Here is a 26,170-nt window from a genome sequence, read left to right as displayed (position 1 = left end):
ACTGATTCTCTGAATACACATTTCACTCTGCTTCCACCCATGAGTTCCCAGGCCAGGCCTGCCACTGACCTGCTGCACAACCTGGGACAAGTCACTTGATGTCTCAGAACCTCCATTCTCTTCATCGGAGTGAGAAGTTTGGCTTCCAGAGACCCTCTGAACTCTTGGAAATTAGATTCTTTTGAGAGGCTTGAGGCAGGAAGAGGCTGGAGGTAGGGAGGGAATTGGATCTTCTCACCTCCCCAGGGCTGGGGCTGAGCCAGGTGATATCATAATGGGCAGTGCCCGTCCTAGAGAGGGAAGCAGGGTTGGGTAGGAGCAGGAAGGTTGCAGGGGAGGAAAGCTGAGAGATCCCCCATAGGAGGGGGTCACAGCAGCTAGGGGCACCCGCCAGGCTGGAGGTGTGAGCTTTCTGGAAGAGGGGGTGGTCACTGATGTTCTTACAGGAGCCCTTGGTAGCCCACCGCGGCATCCCCTAGACTTCACTATGTTCCTCTTCTCCCATAAGACCAAGACCCCCATCAGCACCTACAGTGACTCCTACAGGGCTCCTACCTCCATCAAGGAGGTCTATAAAGACCCACCTCTGTGGGCCTGGGAAGCCAACAAGTTTGTGACCCGGGTAAGTGGAGGCTGGGTGGGTGGGTGGGCAGGCCAGAGTGTATGGTCATGTATGTCTGAGTGACTGGTAGTGTGTGGTTGTCATTATGTGTTTGTAATTATTTATAGCTGTGTGTACACACACACACACACACACATGCATGAATGAATTTATTTGCCTAGTATGGAATTTTTTTTCTAGTATGGAATTTATAATAATACATAAAATAGTACAAAATCCTGCCCTCACGGTGCCCTCCTACTCCATCAGGGTAGGAAGTGGAGAGAGACAGATAATTATCAAGAAATAAACAAGTTTTGGGATGCCTGGGTGGCTCAGCTGGCTGAGCATCTGCCTTTTGCTCAGGTCATGGTCCCAGGGTCCTGGGATCAAGCCCTACATTGGGCTCCCTGCTCTACGGGGAGCCTGCTTCTTCCTCTCCCTCTGCCCCTCCTGCTCCTGTGCGCGCTCTCTCTCTCTCTCTCTTTCTGTGTCAAATAAATAAATAGAAATCTTAAAAAAAAAAAGACACAAGTTTTATAAATTATCCAAGATGCTGTATAGGAATAAATGGGGTAATGGAAATGGAAAGTAACCAGGCAAAGCTACTTAAATATGTAGGTCATGGAAGACCCCTCTCTCTCATGGTGACATTGAGCAGAGGCTGGAAAGATAAGAGAGAACTAACCCTGTAAAGAGCTCACAGAATAGTGTTCCAGGCAGAGTGATCAGAAAATGCAAAGGCCCTGAGGCAACCTGTGAGATATGTGAGAAAATGTGCTATAGGCATGTTTTCATGCATATATAACAGAGTCTTCTTGTGTCTGTACTTGGAGACGAGTGGCCAAGTGGGTCTGTGCAGCTTTCACAAAATGAAGACAAGATCTGTGAGTCTACTTGTGACTGCCTAAAGGAATTTATCTGTGTGTACCATCTAACAAATGGGGAGTATCAACACGTGCCACGCACAATGCAGATACAGCAATGAAAGGCCAGGCTATGCCTTTGAAGAGCTCTCAGCAAACAAGTGAACAAAATAGGGTTGCCCAGTGGATGCACTGATACAAGAGCTGGATAAAGGAGAGAGCATTCCTGCTTCTTGAAGGGTAGGTCTACTAAGAGATCCTGAGGAAGGGGGCTTCCAACAGAAAAGAGGGGAAAGGACAGCCTAGGGACACAGATCCACCAGAAGTTCAGAGCTGGAGCAAAGGGAGAGGCTAGCCCCAGGTGAGAGGAGTTGCAGTGGCAGATTGGAGGGGCTGGGGCTCAGGACAGGAAGCCCAGTGAGGTGGTGAAGGATAAGGGAGAAGGATGTAGGTGAGAGATAAGAAGAGACTGTAGCAGTGAAAAGGGAATTTTTGGAATAGAGAATATTTAAAATAATCTTTATAAAATATATGCTCAATGAAGAAAATTGGGATAACTCAAAGAAGCATGAAGAAAAAGGCTCTATAATCTCACTATCCAAATTAACCATTGTTAATTTATTATTAGATGCCATTTTAGGTAGCAAATATCTTTTATAAAAATGGGAAAAAAAATGGCACCACACTGTATACTAACATTTTGAATCTTGCTCTTTTCATATAACCACGTATCAGATACATTTTTTTTGTGTAAAAATATTCTATAATGTCATTTTAATGACTATGGTATTTTATTTTATGACTGTACCAAAATATATTTAAGGATTCTTATTGGAAATTTAGATTATTTATAAAATGTTGCTAATATAATCATTTGTGTACATCTGTAGATATCGATTATTTCCTTAGGACAAATCCCTAGACATGAAATTGTTGGAAGAAAGGATATGCACACTTCAAAAACTTTTGATATACACTTCATATTCCTGTAATAAGAATTATAATAATTTACATGCCCACCAGAAAAATATGAGTGCCTGCCTGTTTTTTGACATTCAATAATAAGAAGGAATTTTAAGAATTAGATCAATAGATCTTGGTCACCAGCTGGGTATAAACAAGAGAGGAGAGATTACGATGACTCCTAGGTTTAGGGCTCTGGCAACTGGAGGAATAGTAGTTCTATCAACTAAGATTTGGAGTTCATTTTGGGACAAAAATATTTGAAGACTTCCAGGAGATATCTGGATATATTTATCTGAAGCAAAGGGTAAAGGTTTGAGCTACAGATACAGATTTTGAAATCAACTGTATACAGGCAGGCAGTAGCTAAAGTCGTAGGAGTGAATGAGATTGTCAAGGAAAAATAAGAAAGAGGTCAAGGATGGACTTTGGAGAATACAGATTATTTAAGAGGTAAGTAAAAGAAAAAGAGCCACAAAAGGAGACAGGGTGATAAAAGAAAAATCAAAGAGAAACCAACAAAGACAGCATTTTAGACAAAGGTCAGTGTCAAATGTCGTCAGCTCAGACATGGATCTCTTGGATGTAGTAATCCTTAGCAATCTGACCAGACAGTTTCAGTGAGTGAAGACAAGTGAAAGCCAGACAGCAATGGGACTAAATGAAGGAAAGGCTTCTTCTGCTCCTGGCATTGTGCTGATCTAGAAACTCTAAAGGGCCCTCCTGCTTCAAAACAGCTAGGTCTTGCATAAAAATTAATTTTTATTTTTTTCTGGACTCTCATGGAGATGAATGGTACTTAGGATGCCCTGAGTATGAATGCCAATATCAGAACTATAAGCAGAAGTTTAAGCCTTAAGCTAGCTGAAAGGTGAATAAACAACTTTAAACTCCAAACTGCACCAGAAAGTTTAGTAATCTCTGGCTCCCTGCCCCCACCACACACACACATACACAAGTGATGAATGTGTATCCTCTGCAGTGGAAAATACCCTTAACATAGGTTTTCAAGTATCCTTCAGAGTAAAACCAATCAAATCTGAGTTCACAATAAGAGATATAAGGAAACAAACCACCATACAAGAGCAAAAAACAAATAACAGACTAAAACTTCCACGGACTTCAGATATTGGAATTAACAGAATACAAAATAATTATTATGAATTTTTAAAAATAAAGTAAAATCATCAAAATGAGCAAGCAACAAGCAATCATATTTTTTAAAGGCCAGACAAATGTTAAAAAGAAGTGAATAGAAATTTTAGAAATAGGGACGCCTGGATGGCTCAGCGGTTGAGCATCCACGTTTGGTCTAGGGCGTGATCCTGTGGTCCCGAGATCAAGTCCCACATCGGGCTCTCTGCATGAAGCCTGTCTTCTCCCTCTGTCTATGTCTCTGCCTCTCTCTGTGTGTCCCTCATGAATAAATAAATAAAATCTTTTTAAAAAGACATTTTAGAAATAAAAAATATATGCGTTAAAACCAAAACCTCAGTGGATGGGTCTCAAAGGGCAGATTAGACACAATTTAAGAGGTCAGTGAGATGACACAAAGAAATGGAAAAACATTCCATGCTCATGGATTAGAAGAACAAATGTTGTTAACCTCTTTGACATTGGCTCTAGCAATCTTTTTTCTAGATATGTCTACTGAGGCAAGGGAAACAAAAGCAAAAGTTAACTATTAGGTCTACATCAAAATAAAAAACTTCTACATATTGAAGGAAACAATCAACAAAACTAAAAGGCAGGACACCTGGGTGGCTCAGCGGTTGAGTGTTTGCCTTTGGCTCAGGGCATGATCCCTGAGTCACGGATCAAGTCCCACATTGGGCTTCCTGCATGGAGCCTGCTTCTTTCTCTGCCTGTGTCTCTGCCTCTCTCTCTCTGTCTCTCATGAATAAATAAATAATCTTAAAAAAAAAAACTAAACTAAAAGGCAACCTACGGAATAGGAGAAGATATTTGCAAATGACATAGCCAATAAAAGGTTAGTTCAAAATATATAAAGAACTGTAAAACTCAACCACCCAAAAAATAAATAATCCAATTTAAAAAATGGGCAAGAGGGATCCCTGGGTGGCGCAGCGGTTTGGCGCCTGCCTTTGGCCCAGGGCGCGATCCTGGAGACCCGGGATCGAATCCCACGTCGGGCTCCCGGTGCATGGAGCCTGCTTCTCCCTCTGCCTGTGTCTCTGCCTCTCTCTCTCTCTCTCTCTGTGACTATCATAAATAAATAAAAATTAAATATATATATATTAAAAAATAAATAAATAAAAATAAAAATAAAAAATGGGCAAGAGGGGCACCTGAGTCTTTCAGCTGGTTAAGTGTCTGACTCGATTTTGGCTCAGGTCATGATCTCAGGGTTGTGAGATCAAGCCCTGCATCAGGCTATGTGCTAGGTGGGGAGCCTGCTAGGTGAAGATTCTCTCTCCCCCTCTCTCTGCCCTCCTCCATACTCTCTCAAATAAAATAAAATGCACAGAAGACATGAACAGATATTTCTCCAAAGAAGATATACAGATGGCAAACAGACACATGAAAAGGTGTTCATCACTTATCAATAGGGAAATGCAAATAAAAATTATAAAGAGCTATATCACCTCACACCTGTCAGAATGGCTAAAATCAACAATACAAGAAACAACAACTGGTGTTGGTGAGGATGTGGAGAAAGGGGAACTCTTTTACTCCTTCCTGTTGGTGGGAATGCAAACTGGTACAGCCATTGTAGAAAATAATATGGAGATTCCTCAAAAAGTTAAAAATAGAACCACCCTACAACCCAGCAATCGCACTACTAGGTATTTAGCCAAAGAATACAAAAACTCCAAAGGGGATAAATGAACCCCTATTTTATAGTAGCATTATTTATAATAACCAAGACATGAAAGCAGCCCAAGTGTCCATCAATTGACAAATGGATAAAGAAGATATATATTTATTCCATTATATGTTACATGAATAATACTCCATTATTATATAATATATGATGGATTATTCTTCAGTCATAAAAAAGAATGAAATCTTGCCATTTGTAACAATATGGATGGAGTAAGAGTATAATGATAAATGAAATCATTCAGAGAAAGATAAATGCCATATGATCTCACACATGTGGAATTTAAGAAACAAATGAGCAAAGGGAAAAAAAGAGAGAGAAACCAAGAAACAGACTCTTAACTATAGAGAACAAACTGATGGTTACCAGAAGGAGGAGGTGGTAGATGAAATAGGTAATGTGGATTAAGGAGTGCACTTGTTTTGAGGAACACTGGGTGATGTATGGAATTGTTGAATCACAATATTGTACCCCTAAAACTAATACAACAACAATTAGTATGTTAACCAATTGGAATTAAAATAAACACTTTTTAAAAAAATAAAAAATAAATAAATAAAATAAAAACTTCTAAAAAAAAGAGTGAAATGAAAGAGCAAAAGAAATCTCCCAGAATGCAACACAAAGACCAAGTGGTTAAAAAATATGAGAGAAGCATTAAGCAATATGAAAGATGTAAGGAGGGGATCCCTGGGTGGCGCAGCGGTTTGGCGCCTGCCTTTGGCCCAGGGCGCGATCCTGGAGACCCGGGGTCGAATCCCACGTCAGGCTCGCTGCATGGAGCCTGCTTCTCCCTCTGCCTATGTCTCTGCCTCTCTCTCTCTCTCTGGGTGACTATCATAAATAAATAAAAATTAAAAAAAAAAAGAAAGATGTAAGGAGAAGATTTCATACACATCTACTCAGAGTCCCGGAAGGAAAGAACAGAAAGGAGAATCGGTATTATCTGAAGAGAAAAGAGCTTCAAATTCTCCAGAACTAATGAAAGAAATGAATCCACAGATACAGAATAAATAGAAGAAATTTCACATTTTAGGTACCTCACAGTGGAACTGCCCAACACCAGTTTAAGAGATGACCTTAGAAACAGGGAGAGAGAAAAAAAAAAAAAGAAAGAAAGAAACAGGGAAAGAGGAGTGCCTGGGTGGCTCAGTTGGTTAAATATCTGCCTCTGGCTCAAGTCATGAGCTCAGGGTCCTAGGATCCAGCCCTGCATTGGGGCTTGAGCAGGGGCTGAGCAGGGAGCCTGCTTCTTCCCCTCTCTCTCCCCATACTCGTGTACTCTCTCTTGCTCTCCCCCACTCTTTCTCTCAAATAAAGAAATAAAATCTTAAAAAAAAAAGTAGTACCTGACAGCAGATCTGAGAAAGCAGAATCCAAAGCCAGTAGTGAGAAACACAAAACATAATTTAACTTAAAACTGCAGAATTAAAAAAAAAAAAACTGCAGAATTTTCAAAAAGTTTCAGGAACTGGCAATGCTAGGCAACTAGTTAAGCGGCTGCCTTTGGCTCAGGTCATGATCACAGGATCCTGGGATCAAGCTCCACATCACATTAAGCCCCATCTGCAGGGAGTCTGCTCCCCCCTTGTCCCTACCCCCACTCGTGCACTCTCTGTCTTGCTCACTCTCAAATAAATCTTCTTTAAAAAAAAATAAACCCCCAAATCCCTCTTTTTAAAAAGATTTTATTTGTTAATTGAGCAAGAGTGAGAGAGAGCACACAAGCAGGGGGAGTGACAGAAGAAGAGGCAGAGGGAGAAGCAGATTCTGGGCTGAGCAATAAGCCCGATGTGGGTGGAGCCACCCACTGAGCCACCCAGGCCCCCTCTAATTGCCTCATATTTCATGCCATGGGGTGACTGCCTACCCCATCTCTGCAAATGTCAGAAGGCTTATTTTTTGGCGAGGATCTCAGGACTGGGGATACCAGGCCCAGCTGAAGGCAGGGTACCATACTGAAAACAAAGGAACCTCCACATACTGAATGCCAAAACCCTCCAGCAGCCCTCTTCTTCTCTACTAGATTCTCAGAACACTGGCATTCTGGCCACTGTCCTCAGGCCAAAGATTGAGAGTCTCTTTTGAGGATTTGATCAGCCCAAGAGGGAAGACCTACAGATACTGACAGAATTTAACAAAAACATTTTAACCAGACCATCTTACAATGATGCTCTTGGTTGACAAAGCCCACTAACAACTCAAAGCCTCCAATAAGCTTTTTTAGTCTCCTATTCCTTTTTTTTTTTTAAGATTTATTTATTTATGTGAGAGAGAGAGAGAGAGAGGCAGAGACACAGGAGGAGGGAGAAGCAGGCCTCATGCTAGGAGCCTGAGGTGGGACTCAATCCCAGAACTCCAGGATCACACCCTGGGCCAAAGGCAGGCGCTAAACCGCTGAGCTACCCAGGGATCCCCTAGTCTCCTATTCCTAACTGTGAGCAGACAAAGATACAGACACTAGAGGAAAGCCTCTGAGGGCAAAACTGATGACATCTATGAGTTCTTCTAAATGACTGTGTGTGCGTGTGTGTGTGTGTGTGTGTGTGTGTGTGTGTAAAGGTCAGGGGAATGCCAAGCCATGGGACTCTTTTACCCATTTGGAGTATGATTGTCCAGGATTTGCCCATAAAACAAAACCTCAACTGGGTACAGAGATCCAAGAAACACCTCAGCTGAGGGATTTTCAGGGCAGTAGGGACACCAGGTCTCATCTTGGTCAAGAGAAACTTTTGGTCTTCAGATTATACAGGGGAAATGTGGGTAGCAGTGTCACCATCCAGCACCTTGATGCCCACCATGAGGAAATCCTTCCCGGCCTCTGACTTTGCTGGGGGTCCCACCCCTGTGCCCCAGCCATCTTTTCACACCAGCTGATTGCAGAGATCTACTGGTATACAGATAATGTGGCATTCTGCCCTCAGCTGAAGACAAAGAAGCCCCAGAAATAGGTCTTAATCAGGAATTCCACAGATCTAGCCCAACAAGGGATTGAAAGAGATAAGACAAGGTAAACCCCCAAAAGCAGAGGGACCCAGGTCCTGAACCAAGATCAGGAAAAAGGTCAGGTTAGGATAAGAACCAGGGCAAAGTGAGTGTCAGGGCCAAGGGTGATATTGCTGTCAAGATCAGAGCTACAGTAGAATCAGGGTTAGATTGAAGTCAGGGAATTAGATTTTAAATTAGGTATCCCTCCAGCCTCATCCTTCATCTCCTTTAGGATGCCAAATTCCCAGAGAGCTCTCCCTGTCCAAAACACCTGCATAAGGTGGCTGGCTCCCAGGGCAGCCAGTCTTTCCTGAGGCTCCTGGTTATACCAGGGTCCTGTTGGTCTGTTGAGGGAGACCCAGGCCCTGCTCCTGGATAGCACACAGTCTGAAAGAAAACGGAACACCCAGCTCTGCCCTTAAAGAGATCTCAGTCAAGGAAAGGACAGAAATGAGAACATCAGAAAAACACTTTGAAGGCAATGCCTGGCTCCAAGCCCCAGCCTTGGCTAGAAAGGAAGAAAGTGTGATTCAAACAAAGAACTATTCAGAGGGGGCCAAGACTGGCATGGGGATCTCTCTGGCATAGGGGAGAGACCCAACTAGGCTGACTTTCTCTATAGGGGCTGGATCTGGGTCGAGTGAACATGGAGGCTGGGACCTCAATGCACCTAGTCATTTTCCCCCCTCTCCCCTTGCCCAGGGCCTGACTCAGACCATGCAGCGCCACGTGGATCCTGAAGCTCTGCAGAAAATGGTCAAATGTGCCGTGCAGGACTACAGCTATAAGGGTTTCATACCAGGCCACCCCTATTTTCCTGAGAAATATTGGCTCTGTCAAGAGGAAGGTAGGGCCTCACTCCTTACCTACCCAATGCGGACTCCACTCAGAGACTTCAGCTATGACCCTTAAACCTGACCCTTAACCTCTACCCTGATTCCATATCAAATTTATCCCCACCCATAATCTGGGCTTCTCCAATCATCGCCACTCCAGCTTGATTCCCAAACACCTGATCTGATCCTAACCCTGACCCTAGAGGAGGAGATCCAGGCCCTGCCTTTTGGGAGTTTCCTATCTGTGCCAAAGAACTGGAAGAGGTCTGAGGCCTATTCCTACAGAGATAGAGGGAGTATTAACCTCTTCTGAACAAATCCTTTCAGATGTATTCCAGGGCCATCTTTTCCCATATTCTTAGTGATCCTGTTCCACCAGTTACTCCATTAATTAATTCAGTCAAGGTCATACAGAGCTAATATTTGCAAGAGCTGAGGTTTGAACAATGTCTGTGAAGTCCATTCTATTAACCACAATGTGATATTATTTCCTCCTTATGGCATTGCAGAGATACCTGGGTGAGATAATGGGGGGCTGGAAGAACAGATAGATTCTAATGATTTTAAGGAGGCAAAATTAGTAAACTTTGGAACCTTAGATGTGAAAGATGAGAAGGAAGAAATAGGAGAAGGATCCATTTTCAGGTTGCCTGATTCAGAGAGAGTGGTGTCAGTATGCAAAGTGATCAGCTCAAAGGATCCAGATCCCACTCAGAAATTTGCTTTATGTGAGAAATGGGCGGCATCTCAGTATCTAAATCTGGAGCCAGGCTGGGCTTGACTGGCTCAAGGATATTAGACTCTAGCTTTGTCCTGGGGATCAGAGGAGGAACATGTAGGGGGACCCAGATTCTGGGGTAGAATAAGGAGTAACAATGTCTTATGTCTCCACCCCTATGATCAAGTAGACAAATGCAACCCATACCACCTGTGTGGTGACCGGTATAACTTATGGAGGATGGGACCTTACAACTGTACCGGCTGGAACAAATATACCACATGCCTTCCTCGGCTACCTAAGGTATCTACTGTGACCAGCACAGATGCCTGGGGTCTGGGATACACATCTCTCTCTATTTCTAAACCACAGTGACTGATATTTCACCATAAGTTCTTCATCCCTTTCCCATCAACAATGCTCCAGTGCTCTTTCTCTAGTGTGAAACTAGGGTTTGTCTTTTTTAGGGGACAAGGGAACTCAGGAATGGAGCTGTATGAACAGCTCTTGGGTTCCCGAGATCCCAATATCTGGCTGGCCTCTGTGGGGACGCGATTAGCATGCGTTCCCTGACTTGCTACCTTCCTGAAGCTTGCCACCTGGCCCCTTCCTACATGGTCTGGCTAAGGATTCAGTGATAGGTTGAGCTTACCTGCTCCACTCTCCCTCCTTTATGATGTGAGCAAGGACAAGGGGAGGGAGAACAAGGTCACCCAGTGGCAGTGCAGTTAGGTATAGGAGAGTCATCCAAGGAGACAGGGAGGAGACTAGCTACAGGCCCAGGCCAGAGGGAAGAGGAAATTTGAGAGAATGGTAGGAGAGAGGAGAGGTTCTTAACTGTAGCTGATGGTTGACCTTGGGTTGACTGAACCCTTTTGAATCAGAATTTCCTCAAGAATCAGAATTTTTCACAAGTCTTTCAGGTGATTCTGGTGGGCAGGCAATATTATAATATTGACACTACCTCTCGCCAATTAAAGACACTCTAAGACACAACTACACAGAGTCAACTAGACAGAGAGATAAAAATCAAAGGCAAATGCTGAGGCAGAGATGCCAGAGACCTAGGTCCAGACCCTGTCCACCTATAGCTCCACTTCCTTCCCTTCCTATCCTCCTCCCTCCTCCTCCCACCTGGAGGTAGAGCAACTGCGTTGCCTGGTGACAACTCTAAACACTCAAGAGTCCGGGAGAGTAGAGGAGCTTCTGGAAGGCGGGAGAAGACATGGCCTGGGACTGGTCTGGGTGTTCAGGGAGGACCCCCAAAAGGAGGGACTCTTCTGGGTCAGAGTTTGAGGTAGCATGTGTGCCACTTCCAGGAGGCCGGAATGGAGACAGCTTGTCGAGGAATGCCTTTGCGATGCCCTCCTAAGCCGGAACGACTCAATGCCTACGGTAAAGGAGGTGTGGCGGTAGCGGGGTAGACCAGAAGGGCGATGGTATGAGACCTGGGGGATGGGGTGGAAGCCAGAGATTCTGTAGAGGGTCTAACTCTGTCTCTATCTTTCCCTGTTTTTGTCTCCATCTCTTCCTATCTCTGACCTTGTCTCTTCCCCTTTTTTGTAACCCTGTATCTGGGCTTGGGGCCGCGGGTGCAGAGCGCGAGGTGGTGGTGAACATGTTGAACTCGCTGTCACGGAACCAGCCACTGCCGCAAATCACTTCCCGATGCGGGTGCGGGGACCCGCTGCCCGGTCGCTTGCCCTTCCAGGGTTATGAAAGCGCTTGCTCTGGCCGCCACTACTGTCTACGTGGGATGGACTACTGCGCCACCAGAGCACCCTGCACGGAACGCCGCCTCCGGTCTTTGTGCACCCAGCAGCCGACTGTAAGGTTCGCCGGACTGCTCCTGCCTTGGGCGGGCTCCGCCCCCAACAAGCCCCGCCCCCTGAGTCCCGCGGCACCCCGGTTGTGCGCACCCCATCCCTCACCATTTCCAGCTCTCCTCTGCCTTTATACCAGAAACCACCTCCAGCCGCCTCTATCCCCTTACTGGGCCCTGTCCTTTCCCGCCCTTCGGCCCCAGGGCCTGAGCTGACCGCTGAGACTGGAGAACCTGCACGAAGATTCCCCTAGGTTCTCGACCCTATCCGTCCGGAACTGGGCTCAAGGTCAACCTGTACCTGTTCTGGAGGCCCTGCCAGAAGGTTTTTTTTTTTGAGGGAGAAACCCCGCAGACCAGTCCCATCCCTTCCCACACCTGGTTCCGTACCTGGACGCCCGGCTCTGGAGACCCAGCCTGCGGAGTGCCATGTGCCCTCAAAAATCAGCCGGTATTCCTGTGTCTCGGGTCACCGTCGATAATGGGCAGGGTCATTGCCGGGGGTTATGTGAGCAAGGAAATGGTAACCGCATTACCAAAGGGGTCCTGGCTTTCAGAGCCCCGCACGACCTTTGAAGGTAGAGAACCTAGCGGGTTACAGCAGAGGAAAGAGGCCTGAGCGCCTGTTCTCCTCAGCTGCAACCCAGACTGCCGCGCACCCTTCCTTCCTCCTCCTGCATGCACCACACCAGGTGGCAGTCAAGGCAGGCCCAGCCTGGGAGAACTTCAAAGTCCTCATCTAAGTCTAGAGAGCTCAAGTGAGGAGTGCGCGCTAGAACCTGCCCCTACTCTACAGTGATTCCTCTCGCCCTTCCCCAGGCAGAGTCTGAATAATTATGCATTGAGTCTCATCCCTCACAAGGATAGGGGGGAGGGAGAAAGTGCCAGAGCCTTAGAAATGTCGTTAGTGCTGGAATAATTGCCCTCCAATGGAGAGGAATCAGGGCGCTCCCAGCTCTTCAACTACTGGAGTCCGACCCTCCCCAGAGTCCAGCGTGCTCCACACAGCCCAGCCTGGGCGGTGGAAACGAGGTGTAAGGAAGATAGGGACTTTCAGGTATCTTCCCATGTTTTGATGGAGTCTTGAAGACCCAGATCTACGAGCCCTAGGGCAGACACCTGAAGCGCAGCTCAGAATCTTAGTCTGGGTTTTGAGGGTGGGGAGAAATCAGAAAGCCCGACCTCTTCCCGCCCACCACTTTCTCCTGCAGCAGTGTATCGCCCTGCGAGCACCGGCCCGGAATGCAATGTGCTGTTATAACTCCCCCGCCATCATACTACCCTTGTCCGAACCTTAGGTAAGTCTGGAGCAAACACATGCAAAAGCATTTGGCTCAGCGGGGTAGGCGGGGACCGGTTGGGGCGGGAACTGTCCGCTGCAGTGCACTGACTGGAAGATGCCACCAGAGGGTGCCAGTGCCATGGGGCCGTGAAAGCGGGCAAGGAAATGGAGGCCCCTCCATCAGAGGGCGCTAAGGCTGGCTTTGAAGGGTTACAGGTTGGCAGTGGGGCTTAGAGTCAAGAGATCGGAGCATTAAGTTCAGGGCTTGAAGTAAAGGATAAGAGATTAATGTTAGGGAGTCAGTACTGGGAATCAGAAATTTAACAGTAGAATCTGAGGTCAGGAGGTCAGTGTTGGAACATGGGGTCAGTCTTAGGGGCAAAATGTTGGGATAGGGTTAGCACTGAAAATTGGAATCAGACCTCTGAGGGTCCAAAAGGGCTGACTCATTTCTCCCCACAGATGGGACACAAGTCACTTCAAGAAGACCGGTGGCCCCCAGAGAAACAACTATGTCGTCCACCCTGAGTTTGTGTCTGAAAACTATCCTGACTGCCACTGCTGGTAGAGCTCAGGCTGGTGGGGCCGAGGGGGCTGAGCAGTAAATAAACCCTTCACCCCAAAGGCTGCCTCCTGCATCCTTACCCTGCAGGACCTAGCAGTGAGGAGCCAGTCACTCTGGCTCTGCCAGGCCCCTTCAACTGAGATGCAGTTTCTTAGTCATCCTGCCCTGACTCTCCTTGCCCCCTTATCTCAGTACTTCCCTTGGGTGGCCCTGAGTGCCCTCCTGACATATAATAATAGCTGGTGTCCTCCCTCCACCAGAACTAATGGGTCTACCTAGCCATGCAGGGAGGGCCCACTGACCTCCCATCCCAGAAGGGCCCTCCAGGTGACATTTGTTCAGTATCCCCCAAACCTAGATGTCCCCTCACCCCCACATCTCAGCGGACCCAGAATATTCCATTCTACAAAGACCTGTCCCTGTACCCAAAGTTCTTCATCTCTGTTCCCAGAGTCTCCATCAGAGCCCTGAAAAAGTTTATATTCAGACATCCTTGCTGCCCTCCCTTACCCAAGTCCAAGGGTCTAAAACATAATTTTGGAGGGTTTCATGACTAAGAAATTTCAAATTACAAAGCAAAGCTCTGATTCTCTGTCCCTCCAGAAATGAGGGGTGGGGTGCTCTGGAATCTTTAGTATTTTTACACCCAACTCCTCCTTGAAACAGGGTTATGGCAGGGCACGTCCACCACCTCACAGCACATGCGTTTCTAACGGTGTCCCCACAGAGTGTGTGTTGTGCAGGGAGAGCAGAGGGGGCATTCCAAAGCACCGAGATCCCCAACCTCATATACTATTGGTCTCGTCCAGCGGGAACCCACATTTTGGGCCACCTGGCTGGTGGGACTAGGCTCCTTCCATGGAGCCCTTGATTGGATTCGCCGTGTACTGGGCCTCTGGGATCCTCCCAGAACTCTGCTACCCTTTTTCTATATGAGACAATTTCTTCCACACGTGAAACATTTTCACATGAAGAGCTAGTGAGAGCGTTATACCAAGATGGCCTCTACTTGCCCAAATGTGGAGAAGAAGGAATCCCAAGAGCCAGCCCTACCCCTTTACCCGGCCGCTCGCTCTTCCTCATATGCATACCACATTTAGCCTAGAGGTGCGAGAACCCCGACATTCCACTACTGCTCCTTTCTCCAAAACTACATTTCCCAGAAGGCCTGGGGCAGAGCCCCGCTTGCACGCGGTAAGCAATTGCCCAGGGGGGCGGGCCAGCAGGCAGGGGGCGGAGCCAGGGGACACCCGGCTGGTGGCCGGCCAGAGTTGCCCGGAGGTGGGCACAGAGCTGTAGGAGAAACGTAGGGGCTAAGGCGTGGGGCCCTCAAGTCCACGTGACAATGTAGGCGGGATCGAGCGCCAGGGGCGGGGCCGGACTCCGAGGCCCGAGGTGAGACCAAACGACTGGGGCGTGGCCGAGCAGCAGGAGGGCGGGTCCGAGGAGGGCCTCAGCTGTTCTGCTAGGCAGCGCCCCGCGCCGCGCCGTGGCAGCCCAAGTCCAGCTAGCGTGGAGGGAATCTTCAGGAGCCTCCCTTCACCCCCACTTCTGGGGTCACTGCCGTGAGTGAGCCCAGGGGGAGGCCCTGGGGGGGGGGAGGTTGCTGAGGAAGCACACTTCCTGAACTTTCGCTCCCTCTGATGAGAAGGGGTACGAGCCTGAACACCTGGGCCCCTCCTCAAGTGGTGGTTTCCAGAGGGAGGCCGGCCCTTTGACCTCAGTCTGTCCCTCCGGACATTGTAGCTGTAGCGCTGGGGTGGGGGTGGAGTATTCCAAGCTGAAGGCGCAGTCACTCGATCCCCTCTCATCCCGTAGTTGGGGAGCAAAGGGAGATGGGCTGGATCGAGTTGCCTTTGACATCTCCCCACCACCCCGGAATTATGTGCGACAAACGACTCGGCTTGGCATGGCCTCCCCCCTTTGGTGTCGGGCCGGGCCCTCCCCCTTGGATCCGGCTAAGGGCCCGCAGCCAAGACTAAGGTCTAGTGTCAAGTGGGGAAAGGCTTGGCCACGGCGGACCCCACCTGCCAGCATTAGCCTGTGATTGGCCAGATGACGGAGGCGGCAGATTACAGGGGTCTCTAGCGCTGTTAATACAGGAACCACAGTTCCTCCTCCATAGCCTCTGTACCAGATGCCATTAAAATTGCCCTTTTCCCACACCAAGGAGTCTTTCTGGAGCAAGCAGCAGCACCAGCCCTTCAGAAGATAGGGTTCACTATGCACACATTTCATCTGATGGGGATCCTGTCTCACCCTCTGACCCTCAAAACTCTTTTCCTCTGCTGCATTCAGACAGCCAGTCAGACCTTTATCTCTCATCTCCTAAAAATTATGCTGTGGGGGGTTAAGCTGGGACTTTGGATTTAGGCAACCATGCTACCTAGTAACTTCAAACAAATTCCTTTTCTGTTTGGACAAGTTTCTTCATCTGTAGAATAGGCACTATAGCTCTGCCTCTTGTTCAGTATTATTGTTAGGGTTAGATGCTGTGGTAGCATTTGGGAAACCAGCACAGGGCCTGCATGGAGTGGGTGCCTAGGACTGTGGGCCCCTGTCCTTCACCAAAAACCTTTGGAATCCTAGAACATTAAGATTCTCAGAACCTATCAGAAAGGGCTTTTGAGGTCATCTTGGTGGCCTCCCTATGCTTCAGGAAATGGGTTGACTTAATATGAAAGGTTTTGGGGTTTGTTTGTTTGTTTTTTTTTTTTAGATTGTATTTATTCATGAGAGACACAGAGAGAAGGCAGAGACATAAGACGAGGGAGAAGCAGACTCCTCGCAGGGAGCCTGATGTGGAACTTGATCCCAGAACCCTGGGATCACGCTCTGAGCTGAAGGCAGACACTCAACTGCTGAGCCACCCCAGGCATCCCAATATAAAAGTTTTGAAGATGAGGGCTTCTCTGTCCTCTTCAGATATAGACCCTTTCCCCTTATTCCCTCAGTGCCCAGAATGGGGCCTTGGTTGTCCTGAATGAATGAACATTAATGTACAACAAGTCTGGCCTGGGCCACCTAAGGCCTTCTTTGGGTTCTGCTTAGCTTGAGGGCATCAGCTAAATGCTACTGTGTGCATTCTCTTACAGCAGGGCTTTTCTGACCTGTGCCTACAGGTAGGGGAAGCCATAGTAGGGTGGGGGAGTTTTGAAAGCTAAATTGTGTGGGATGAGAGGTAAAGAGTGAGAGGCTGTTCCAGACCAGTTGGAACTGACCAGCCTGGAAATTTGAGAGGAAGGAGCACAGAGAATGAGGCCCTGAGATAATATCTCCCTGGAGGAGGGAGACAATGTAGTGGGCTGTATATTGACATCTGGGATCACAATTCTGTTCTGCATGGGAGAGGTGGGGGAGGTGAGGACCCTGTGCTGTTCTGGCATCTCCTTGGAAGTAGCTAAGGACTTAGAGACAGACACTGGCATCTGAGAGGAGGCTAATTACTGTTTGCCAGTCTCCCTCTCTCTTTCCTCCCAGCTGGAACAAATGGGCAGCTGGCTGGCTGGCAGTGTGTATGTCTGTGTGTGCATCTGGCTGGTGCTATTTCTTTGTTGAACTCTGCCGTAAGGGCTGAGATAGGGTCAGTGGCCTTGGGCAGTAGATTGGGACACACCCTGCCACCCCCTTCCCCAAAGTCTATGGGTTTTTTTTGCAGTCATATGTTTAACATACAATATATGAGAGTGTATGTGTGCAGCAGGGAGTGTCCACTCCTTGGATAGCTGATAGGTGGAGGAGAGACATTGACCCAGTGTGGGTAGGTGAAAGTTCCTAGAGCAGATGGCTGAAGTATTTAGGTTAGGTAAGGAATGAGCTTGGTGGTCATAGGATAGGCCTGGCTGGAAATGGAATCAGAAAAGCAGATGAGACTACATCATGCCTTGCCCCTCGATTGTAAAGCTTATACTTCTGAACTTAATTCTGGGGGTCATGAGTAGCTCTCTAACGTAGGGAGATAGAATCTCATAAGTGCTTTAAAAAGATCACCATGGTTGCCATGAGTAAGGCACTGGGGGAAAAGAAGGTGGAAGCAGGGAGGCCTATTGGGGGAAGTACTGCAATGATACATGGGAGAAATGAGAGTGCCCAAAGTAGGGCAGGGGCAGCAGGAGAGAGGGTGAGTATAGACACAAAGCCAGGAGGAAGCTGGCCAACAAATGTGTTGCCAGGGGGAGAGCAGGAAGGTTGGCAGGGAAATGGACTTGGTGATCAATTGCTGAGAACAGGGTGGAGTTTTGAGAGCAAAGAGAAGGTAATCTGAGAAGTCACCATGGCCCCTATGCTAGACTTTTTACCCCAGCCCTAATGTACAGATTCAACCCTGCCCCTCTCCAAACCAGGCCCAAGACTAAGTCTGGCTTTGGGTATCTTCTCTAATCTCCAGATTTAACCTGGCTTTTGACTCAAGATTAAATTCCATGCCTGAGATGTTCCCCCTTCCTCTCTCCTATCCACCCTGCCTGGACAGGAAAACCAGTCTACTGCCCTGCGATTGATCTTAAAGAGCTTCCCTCTCCCACCATGGCCTTCTGCAGATCCCTCCCCTTCTTGTCAGAAATGCCCCCATGTATGATCCAGGGAGGCCTGGCTAATTCTGTGATCCTAGATAGTTCCCTGACCCTGTGTTGGTTGTTCCTCCACCAGAAAAATGGGGATGCATGCCATCTGTCCCTCCCCATTCGGAGTCCTGACTAATTTTGACAAAAACTGGTGCTCATGAGAAAGAGTGGGTTAGACACAGACAGATGGTCCCGGTAAGGGTCAAGCCTTTATGCCCTAGACCTTACATCCGGTAATATAACCTTCCCAAAGTATACAACTCCTCCTTCTGCTGCAGCAAAGGGAAATACTATGGAATGAGAAAGCTCCGTTCTACTTCTCTGTTCCCCTTCCAGAATCAGGCAGTCCAAGTTCAGATGAACTTCGTCGAGTGGTCCCACTGCCCACTCTTTCCGTAACTGGGGCTGATGCCCCAGAACCCTCAGGAAAAGAGCCAAGCCTACCCCCGCCGTCGCCCTGGGAGCCACGCAGATCATAGGAGCCCCAAGGCCATCGCCGCCGCAGCTATGTACACCTTCTTGCCTGATAACTTCTCGCCTGCCAAGCCCAAGCCCTCCAAAGAGCTGAAACCTCTACTAGGTTCCGCGGTACTAGGGTTGCTGCTGGTGTTGGCCGCAGTGGTGGCCTGGTGCTACTACAGCGCCTCTCTACGCAAAGCAGAACGCTTGCGCACGGAGCTTCTGGACCTCAACCGAGGAGGCTTCTCCATCCGCAACCAGAAGGGCGAGCAGGTCTTCCGCCTGGCCTTCCGCTCAGGTGCACTGGACCTCGACTCCTGCAGCCGAGAGGGCGCTCTCCTCGGCTGTTCTCGCACAGCCGATGGGCGCCCCCTGCACTTCTTCATCCAGACGGTGAGGCCCAAGGATACGGTCATGTGCTACCGCGTGCGCTGGGAGGAGGCGGCCCCGGGGCGCGCGGTGGAACACGCTATGTTCCTGGGCGATGCAGCGGCACACTGGTACGGCGGTGCTGAGATGAGGACCCAGCACTGGCCCATCCGCCTGGATGGCCAGCAGGAGCCGCAGCCTTTCGTCACCAGCGATGTCTACTCCTCCGACGCCGCATTCGGAGGCATCCTCGAGCGCTACTGGCTGTCGTCGCGTGCGGCTGCCATCAAGGTCAACGACTCAGTGCCCTTCCACCTGGGCTGGAACAGCACCGAGCGCTCGCTGCGGTTGCAGGCACGCTACCACAACACGCCCTACAAGCCACCTGCGGGCGGCTCTGCCGCACCAGAGCTCAGCTACCGCGTGTGCGTCGGCTCTGACGTCACTTCCATCCATAAATACATGGTTCGGCGCTATTTCAACAAGCCCTCGAGGGTGCCAGCACCTGAGGCCTTCCGGGACCCCATCTGGTCCACGTGGGTGCTGTATGGGCGTGCCGTGGACCAGGACAAAGTGCAACGTTTCGCCCAGCAGATCCGCCAGCACCGATTCAACAGCAGCCACTTGGAAATAGACGACATGTACACACCCGCCTATGGAGATTTCGACTTTGACGAGGCCAAGTTCCCCAATGCCAGCGACATGTTCCGCCGGCTGCGTGATGCCGGCTTTCGCGTCACGCTCTGGGTTCACCCGTTTGTCAATTACAACTCGTCGTGCTTTGGTGAAGGAGTGGAACGCGAGCTGTTTGTGCGTGAACCCACCGGCCGGCTGCCCGCGCTTGTGCGCTGGTGGAATGGCATCGGCGCGGTGCTGGACTTCACACGCCCGGAGGCTCGGGACTGGTTCCAAGGGCACCTGCGGCGGCTGCGCTCGCGCTATGCCGTGGCCTCCTTCAAGTTTGATGCAGGAGAAGTCAGCTATTTGCCGCGGGACTTCAGCACTTACAGGCCGCTGTCTGACCCCAGCATATGGAGCCGACGCTACACTGAAATGGCGCTGCCCTTCTTCTCTCTGGCGGAGGTCCGCGTGGGCTACCAGTCCCAGAACATCTCGTGCTTCTTCCGCCTAGTGGACCGCGACTCCGTGTGGGGCTACGATCTGGGGCTGCGCTCGCTCATCCCCGCGGTGCTCACCGTCAGCATGCTGGGCTACCCATTCATCCTGCCCGATATGGTGGGTGGCAACGCAGTGTCTGAGCGCACAGCCGGCAGTAGCGACGTGCCCGAGCGTGAGCTCTACGTGCGCTGGCTGGAGGTGGCTGCCTTCATGCCCGCTATGCAGTTCTCAGTCCCGCCCTGGCAATATGATGCCGAAGTGGTGGCCATCGCGCACAAGTTTGCCGCACTGAGGGCCTCGCTGGTAGCGCCGTTGTTGCTTGAGCTGGCTGGTGAGGTCACTGACACAGGTGACCCCATCGTGCGCCCCCTTTGGTGGATCGCTCCCGGGGATGAGACGGCACACCGCATTGACTCGCAGTTCCTTATCGGAGACACGCTGCTGGTGGCGCCAGTACTGGAGCCGGGCAAGCAGGAGCGAGACGTCTACCTGCCTGCAGGCAAGTGGCGCAGCTACAAGGGTGAGCTTTTTGACAAAACCCCAGTGCTGCTCACCGATTACCCCGTCGACCTGGACGAGGTCGCCTACTTTATCTGGGCATCCTGACCCAGTCCAGGACCCAGGAACCCCACAGCCCTAACCTCTGTCTTCATGCAGGCCCTTAACCCTCCATCACAACCACACCGTGTAGCCCCAGGAAGTCCCCACCTCTGCACCACCCACTAAGTGGGAGCTGACATAAATATGCTCCAGCCAGCTGGGGTAGGGCCAGGTGAGAGGGCACTGAAGCAACTTCCCATTCTAACGCACAATCCTCAAGCCCCTTTTTCCCTCCACACCTACTGTAGTCTGCAGAAACCTCTTCCCTGAGGTGGAAGAGAACTCAGAGGGGAAAAGTCAGCTATCCTCCTGTTATGCATGATTGTGTTTTAAAAGCACAAAAAGAAACCTTACCCTCCATCCTGGCCTGAATGGCCATCTTTGCCCTTCTGAGGTGGGGACTTGATCCTCAACATCCCAAAATAGCCCCTGCCACACTTATGTTCTTGGAACATTCTTGATGCTGGAAGCCAGGGCCAGAGTTCCCAGTATTGGCCTGAAGTGTGGCTGACCTGGTCCTACCCCAGCTGGGGAGATGGGTTGGAGGTGTCTGGCCAACAGACTGAGAGGAGGGAGGAGGTCCCATCCCAGAGGACAGGATGACTGAGCAGAGCGGGGAGCCATCACTGCTCTCCCTCATTTGTGAAGAGACTCCTAAGACTGCCCTTACCATCTAGGTAAACACATGTGCTCAGCCCCGGCCAGGGCCATGGCCTCATGGGCAAGGACTTGCAAGGCCACTCAGGCCAGACTTGATGCCTTAACTCAAGAATCTGTGTGTGTGTGTGTGTGTGTGTGTGTGCGCGCGCGCGTGTGTGTGTGTGTGAGAGAGAGAGAGAGAGAGAGAGACTGAGAGAGAAAGAGACAGAGAGAGAGAGAGAGGTACCATGTGTCCCTGAATCCATGGAATGAACACAACACTCCTGAAGCTGGCAAAGCCTGGAAAGAGGGGCAGGGAGCAAATTGGAGGTTTTGATCGTTGAGCTGGCCCCCTCCTGGTTGATGTCCCTAGTACACTAGTAGGAAATAAACAGCCCTTTCATGATTTCTCAGCTGCTTCGCTTCCTGCATACATGGCAGGGGTGTGGCCTAAAAGGGAGAGATATTCTTACTCTGGTGGTGGCGTGCTTCTGCATGCGAACCCCATGTGCACATCAACACCTGTAAATAGACAGGGTAAGGTCTTTCATTTCAGCCATTTTCTCTTTCTAAGAAGATCAACCTCAGCCAGAGTGAATTTTCTCTGACCTTGTAGCTGAGTCTGAGGAAGCAGTGGCTTGCCTGAATGGGGAGGTGGGAAACAGGGCACGGCTCAGCTTCCCTCAACCCCTAAAGAATGCATCCTTTGGCCCACTCCTCCACCTCCTCTGTTTTAACCCTGAGTGAAGAATGCCTAATGAGTTTGGGGGCACTCATGGATGTCCGTCCTGAATGCTGATTCTACCACTTGTCTACAAGCTGTGTGATTTTAAGTGAGCCACTTAATCTTGTTGAGCCTCAGTTTCCTCATGTGTAAAACAGTGATGATAATGCCTACCTCCCAGGTTGTTGCGGGAATTATAAGCACAGATGTATGTAAAGTGCCTGGCACAAGTAGGTGCTCAATAAAAGGTAGTTATTATACCGTGACACAGTTTCTTGGTTTTTTTTTTTTTTTTTTATACAAAAATAACAAGGATTTTTCCGGGCCCTAGCTCCCAGCTTCCTCTGGACCTACCTGTGACACACAGAGCACCCAGTTGAGCTCCAAGTTTGTGACCCAGAGGACACTGTAGTCCAGGAAAAAGGCAAGAGTAGAGAGATCTGAAAATGGGATGTCAGGAGCTGAGATTCCTGGGTCCTCAGGAGATGGGGAGTAAATTAATTAGCTTCCTTCTTTCTCTCAAGAGCATCCACCAATCAGTACTCAATGAACTTACTGGGGCCCTGGCACCCACCGGTAGGCTGGGGAGTGACTGTAGAGGCAGAAGACCCAGCCTGAATCCTAGAAGTTTCCCTAAGTGGCTGGAGAACATGATTCACACTTGAATGGCCCTCCTGCTTTCTGTACAGTCTAAAGCCAGTTTAACCAACCTCTTGAGCCTTGGTTTCTTCATCTTTATTATTATTATTATTTTTTGAGAGTGAGAAAGAGAGAGAATAGGGGAGGGGCAGAGAGAGAATCTTAAGCAGACTCCATGGCCAGCACAGATCCCAATGCGGGGCTCCATTTCAAGACCCTAAGATTGTGATTTGAGCCAACATCAAGAGTCAGATGCTTAACTGACTGAGGCACCTAACCACCCCAGTTTCTTCATCTTTTGAATGGAATTTCTAGGATTCATTGAGATGTGCCTGTAAAGCACTTAGATAAAAATTGGCAAAGAGTAAGTCCTCAATAAATGGTAACTCCTATCAACTCTTAGACAAGGGACGCTAAACAAGAAACAAAGAGAATCTCCACCTAGAACCTGTGCTGTGCAATGTGGTAGTTACTACCCACATGTGGCTTCTTAAATTTAATTTTAAAATGAATTAGGGCAGCCTCGGTGGCTAAGCGGTTTAGTACCACCTTCATCCCAGGGTGTGGCCCTGGAGACCCGGGATCGAGTCCCACGTCAGGCTCCCTGCATGGAATGGAGCCTGCTTCTCCCTCTGCCTGTGTCTGTGCCTCTCTCTGTGTGTGTGTCTCTCATGAATAAATAAATAAAATCCTTAAAAATTTTTGTGAATGAGTTAATGAAATAAAATGTAAAATGCAGTTCTTCAGGCACACTAGCTATATTTCAAGTGTTCAAAAGCCATATGTGACCAGTGGGCAGGGCAGATTATAGTTGCAGAAGGTTCTAGTGGACAGCCCAAGATGGAGCAGTGTGTGCTAAGATGGCATGAGGAGGGATAAAGCCATCTGGCATGGGGGAGGTGGCATATACCCTTCCAAAGGGCATTAAGGGTCGGCAGCAGTGTCTTACAGCCTAGATGGGGGAGGAGGCAGACCATACCCACTGAGCACTCACTGTATGCTGGGACAGGGCCAAAGGGAAGAGTGCTCTTTTCTTGCCAATTCCATCAAACTGGCCCTTGGCTTGAGGTCTGGTTTCTAGTTAGGCTTCTGCCATTCTCGTTAATCACAAAAGCACAGATGAACAAACTGAAGCACTGAGAGAGGAGGGTATTGGCAGAAGATTAGTAACCAAGAATAGACTGGAACCTCATGTTCTGCATCCAGACACCTAGAATTTCCTACCCATATTGTCCTACCTTTCAAAGGCACGGCCCATCCCTAGTCTATATACCACTAAAGATGGGGAGACAGCTGAAATGTGTATCTCTGAAGCTGCCACCCAGTGGTTCTGGGTCAAGAAGTGGCGGGGTGGGGGGGGGGGGGGGAGGGACTTGAATGGCAGAAGCCATGAGAAAGAGCTGGATTTTGGGAGATAGGGGAAGGTGAAGAACTGGGCTAGAAGCTACCTCTCCCCTATTCTGGCCCCTTCCAGACTTGTCCAGCACCCCATCCCTGCCCCATCCTCTTGTGCATTCCAAATTTATGTCTCTCCACACATCTGGATGGAGGGGGATGTTTCTACTTCATGGGACTTCCAGCACCCTTGTATGGCCAGAATTCCTCATTTGTCTCCCCTGTAGTCCTGGGTTTTGTTGGTGGGGACTGATACGCAGGAATGAGGAACTCCTCCAGAGGTAATGGAGAGAGGGCCAGAGTGGCCACTGCAGGAAATCTGGAACTGGGGCCCAGTGCTCCCATTCTGTGACCCTGTGTACCCTGAGAGTCTGCCTTAGCCTCCCTTCCAAAACCACATGAATCAGCTGAACCCTAACCAAACCCTCTAAACCCAAGATGTAAGTTTTCTGAGGGTCTTTGCCCTGTTCCCCAAGGTTTGGGTCAAGTGTCCCTCACCCCAGTTGGCTGCAGAGCAAGCCTTCTGCTGGCTCGCCTCACCAGGTTTCTGGTCATTTCTCCCCTCCTCAGGTTCAAGGCCAATGCTGACCTCTCCAATCCCTTATTAATGCTAGCCTGTACCACTGCAGTGGCCCCCTAACTTTTTCCATTCTTGAACCCTTCAACCTAATCCATATAGCAGCTAAGGAAATCTTTCTGAAATTCAATCAAATCACTTAGAAAAATATCCAAGCTCTGATGTTCAAGGCCTCTAATATCTGAATACTTCTCATGCCTCTGTTTCTGTTTTATTCACACACACATACTTATGAACATAGTTTGAAAAGCATTTGAAGAAATACTACCTTCTGTTCTGAGAACAGCTGCACAGCATATCCCTGCAAGGGGAGGTCTGCCTGGACCCAGCCTTGAAGAAAACCCACAGTGCTAACTGGGTGATTTCCTTTCCTGTCTTTGTCCAACTCAGTGGGGCTTCGGCGGACACCCTCCCTTCTCTGGCACACACCCCAGCTCCCAAGGAACAACCTGGTTTTTATCTTAAGGCTAGTCATTTACTTCATAACCAAGAATCTTCCCAGCAGCTTGAGGGAAAGGGAGAGTCCTTTTTTTTTTTTTTTTTTCAGTGTACTTTACCATTTTAAGGGAACATAGGGGAAAACAAAGGCTGACCTCTTTTTTTTTTTTTAAATATATTGAGATATAACTGACATAACATTATATTAATTTCAGGTGTACAACGTAAGATTCAATATTTCTATGTATTGCAAAATGATCAACATAGTAAGTTCAGTTAACATGTCACCATGCATAGTTACCAAAAAAATATTTTTCTTGCAATGAGAACATTCCAGATCTACTCTCCTAGCTACCTTCAGATATGCAGTACAGTTTTATTAACAATAGTCACCATGCTGTACATTACATCCCCATGACTTACTAATTTTATAGCTGGAAATTTGTATCTTTTGACTCCTTTACCCATTAGGGGAAGGGAGAATTCATGACCTTAATTAAGTGGCAAGCCCTGAACTTGGCTAGGGTCGGGCGAGGAATGGGAAAAGACAGAGAGGGGGTCCCGTCCTTGGGAGTCTCCAGTCTAAAGAACAGGAAGATTGTGCCTCTGTATTCTGTGTCCTTATGCTGTTTTTCCCTCCCAAGCCCCCCTTTTCCTTCCTCAAGGAGTCCAATTGAAAACTTCCTATTACATAATCCTGAGCAGGAGGTGGGCTGGGAGGGGAAGGGGTAGAGGAAGGCACAGAGCAGTCTCACTGGGCACCTACAGCACAGCCTCAACGGGACAACAGGGGGTGCTGGCACAGCCCTCCTCTAGAAAAGGGACAGGTTGGGCCACAGTCTGGACCAATGGAAATGTAAGCCTCTGCTCCCCAAACATGGGAGCCCCACTTGGGGTCTCATATAAGTATGAGACTCCAAAAGTATTTTAATTGAAATTCTATCCTACCACCCAAACTACCATTATAAATTCATTCCTTTTGGGTCTTCAACTCAGCAAAGTGCCTACCATGTGGGTATAAGGCATCACATCTGGGAGTCAAGAGGGCATTTTAGTTTTCCAGGGCCCCCTCTGGCAGGGGTAAATCTGTTAAATGCTTCTTCACCCTGTGGTGGTGGAGGCAGTACTGGGGTAGACAGGTGGAGTTCCAAGAGGAGCCTCTT

At 48.8% G+C, this 26,170-nt stretch overlaps 3 protein-coding genes across 21 annotated transcripts in view; 2 read left to right on the top strand and 1 right to left on the bottom strand.

Annotated features, from left to right (window-relative positions):
* Positions 1 to 12,155, bottom strand: part of DNAI1 (dynein axonemal intermediate chain 1) — a 124,873-nt gene extending 112,718 nt beyond the window's left edge. For 3 of the 11 annotated variants that reach the window (XM_038552631.1, XM_038552630.1, XM_038552627.1), the window contains exon 1: positions 12,030 to 12,155. The gene's annotated coding sequence lies outside the window, so the exon portion shown is untranslated. Of the gene's footprint in view, positions 1 to 69; positions 273 to 12,029 lie in introns of those variants that run through there. The other 8 variants (XM_038552626.1, XM_038552639.1, XM_038552628.1 and 5 more) reach the window with 7 other exon arrangements.
* On the top strand, positions 88 to 13,626 carry C11H9orf24 (chromosome 11 C9orf24 homolog). 8 transcript variants are annotated; one of them, XM_038552655.1, is made up of 7 exons: positions 88 to 622; positions 8,966 to 9,110; positions 10,005 to 10,120; positions 11,137 to 11,212; positions 11,416 to 11,645; positions 12,854 to 12,937; positions 13,384 to 13,626. In XM_038552655.1, exons 1-6 carry the CDS (start codon positions 488 to 490, stop codon positions 12,935 to 12,937), a joined length of 786 nt encoding a protein of 261 aa, XP_038408583.1. In that variant the 5' UTR covers positions 88 to 487; the 3' UTR covers positions 13,384 to 13,626. The 8 variants fall into 8 exon arrangements, with proteins under 8 accessions (XP_038408583.1, XP_038408582.1, XP_038408580.1 ...); XM_038552654.1 differs by having other exon boundaries at positions 12,851 to 12,937; XM_038552652.1 differs by having other exon boundaries at positions 10,008 to 10,120; positions 11,416 to 11,650; positions 12,851 to 12,937; positions 13,384 to 13,545.
* A 1,097-nt stretch (positions 13,627 to 14,723) lies between these two features.
* On the top strand, positions 14,724 to 22,224 carry MYORG (myogenesis regulating glycosidase (putative)). Of its 2 annotated transcripts, none has more exons than XM_038552642.1 (2): positions 14,724 to 14,881; positions 18,385 to 22,224. In XM_038552642.1, exon 2 carries the CDS (start codon positions 18,457 to 18,459, stop codon positions 20,599 to 20,601), a length of 2,145 nt encoding a protein of 714 aa, XP_038408570.1. In that variant the 5' UTR covers positions 14,724 to 14,881; positions 18,385 to 18,456; the 3' UTR covers positions 20,602 to 22,224. The 2 variants fall into 2 exon arrangements, with proteins under 2 accessions (XP_038408570.1, XP_038408568.1); XM_038552640.1 differs by lacking the exon at positions 14,724 to 14,881 and adding an exon at positions 14,892 to 15,051.
* Positions 22,225 to 26,170: the final 3,946 nt, after the last annotated feature.

Source organism: Canis lupus, chromosome 11, assembly GCF_011100685.1.
Source record: "Canis lupus familiaris isolate Mischka breed German Shepherd chromosome 11, alternate assembly UU_Cfam_GSD_1.0, whole genome shotgun sequence".
Lineage (NCBI taxonomy): Eukaryota > Metazoa > Chordata > Mammalia > Carnivora > Canidae > Canis > Canis lupus.
The sequence above is the reverse complement of the archived record's forward strand: the minus strand, read 5'-3'. Positions and strand labels throughout refer to the sequence as shown.

What these genes read in the sequence shown, in the direction of transcription:
- C11H9orf24 (XM_038552651.1), top strand. Translation starts at nt 488, where the DNA reads ATGTTCCTCTTCTCCCATAAGACCAAGACCCCCATCAGCACCTACAGT. An exon ending in CCAACAAGTTTGTGACCCGG is followed by an intron (nt 623 to 8,965) that starts GTAAGTGGAGGC and finishes CCCCTTGCCCAG; the next exon opens with GGCCTGACTCAGACCATGCA. An exon ending in ACCCAGCAGCCGACTGTAAG is followed by an intron (nt 11,651 to 12,850) that starts GTTCGCCGGACT and finishes TTTCTCCTGCAG; the next exon opens with CAGTGTATCGCCCTGCGAGC.
- MYORG (XM_038552642.1), top strand. Translation starts at nt 18,457, where the DNA reads ATGCCCCAGAACCCTCAGGAAAAGAGCCAAGCCTACCCCCGCCGTCGC.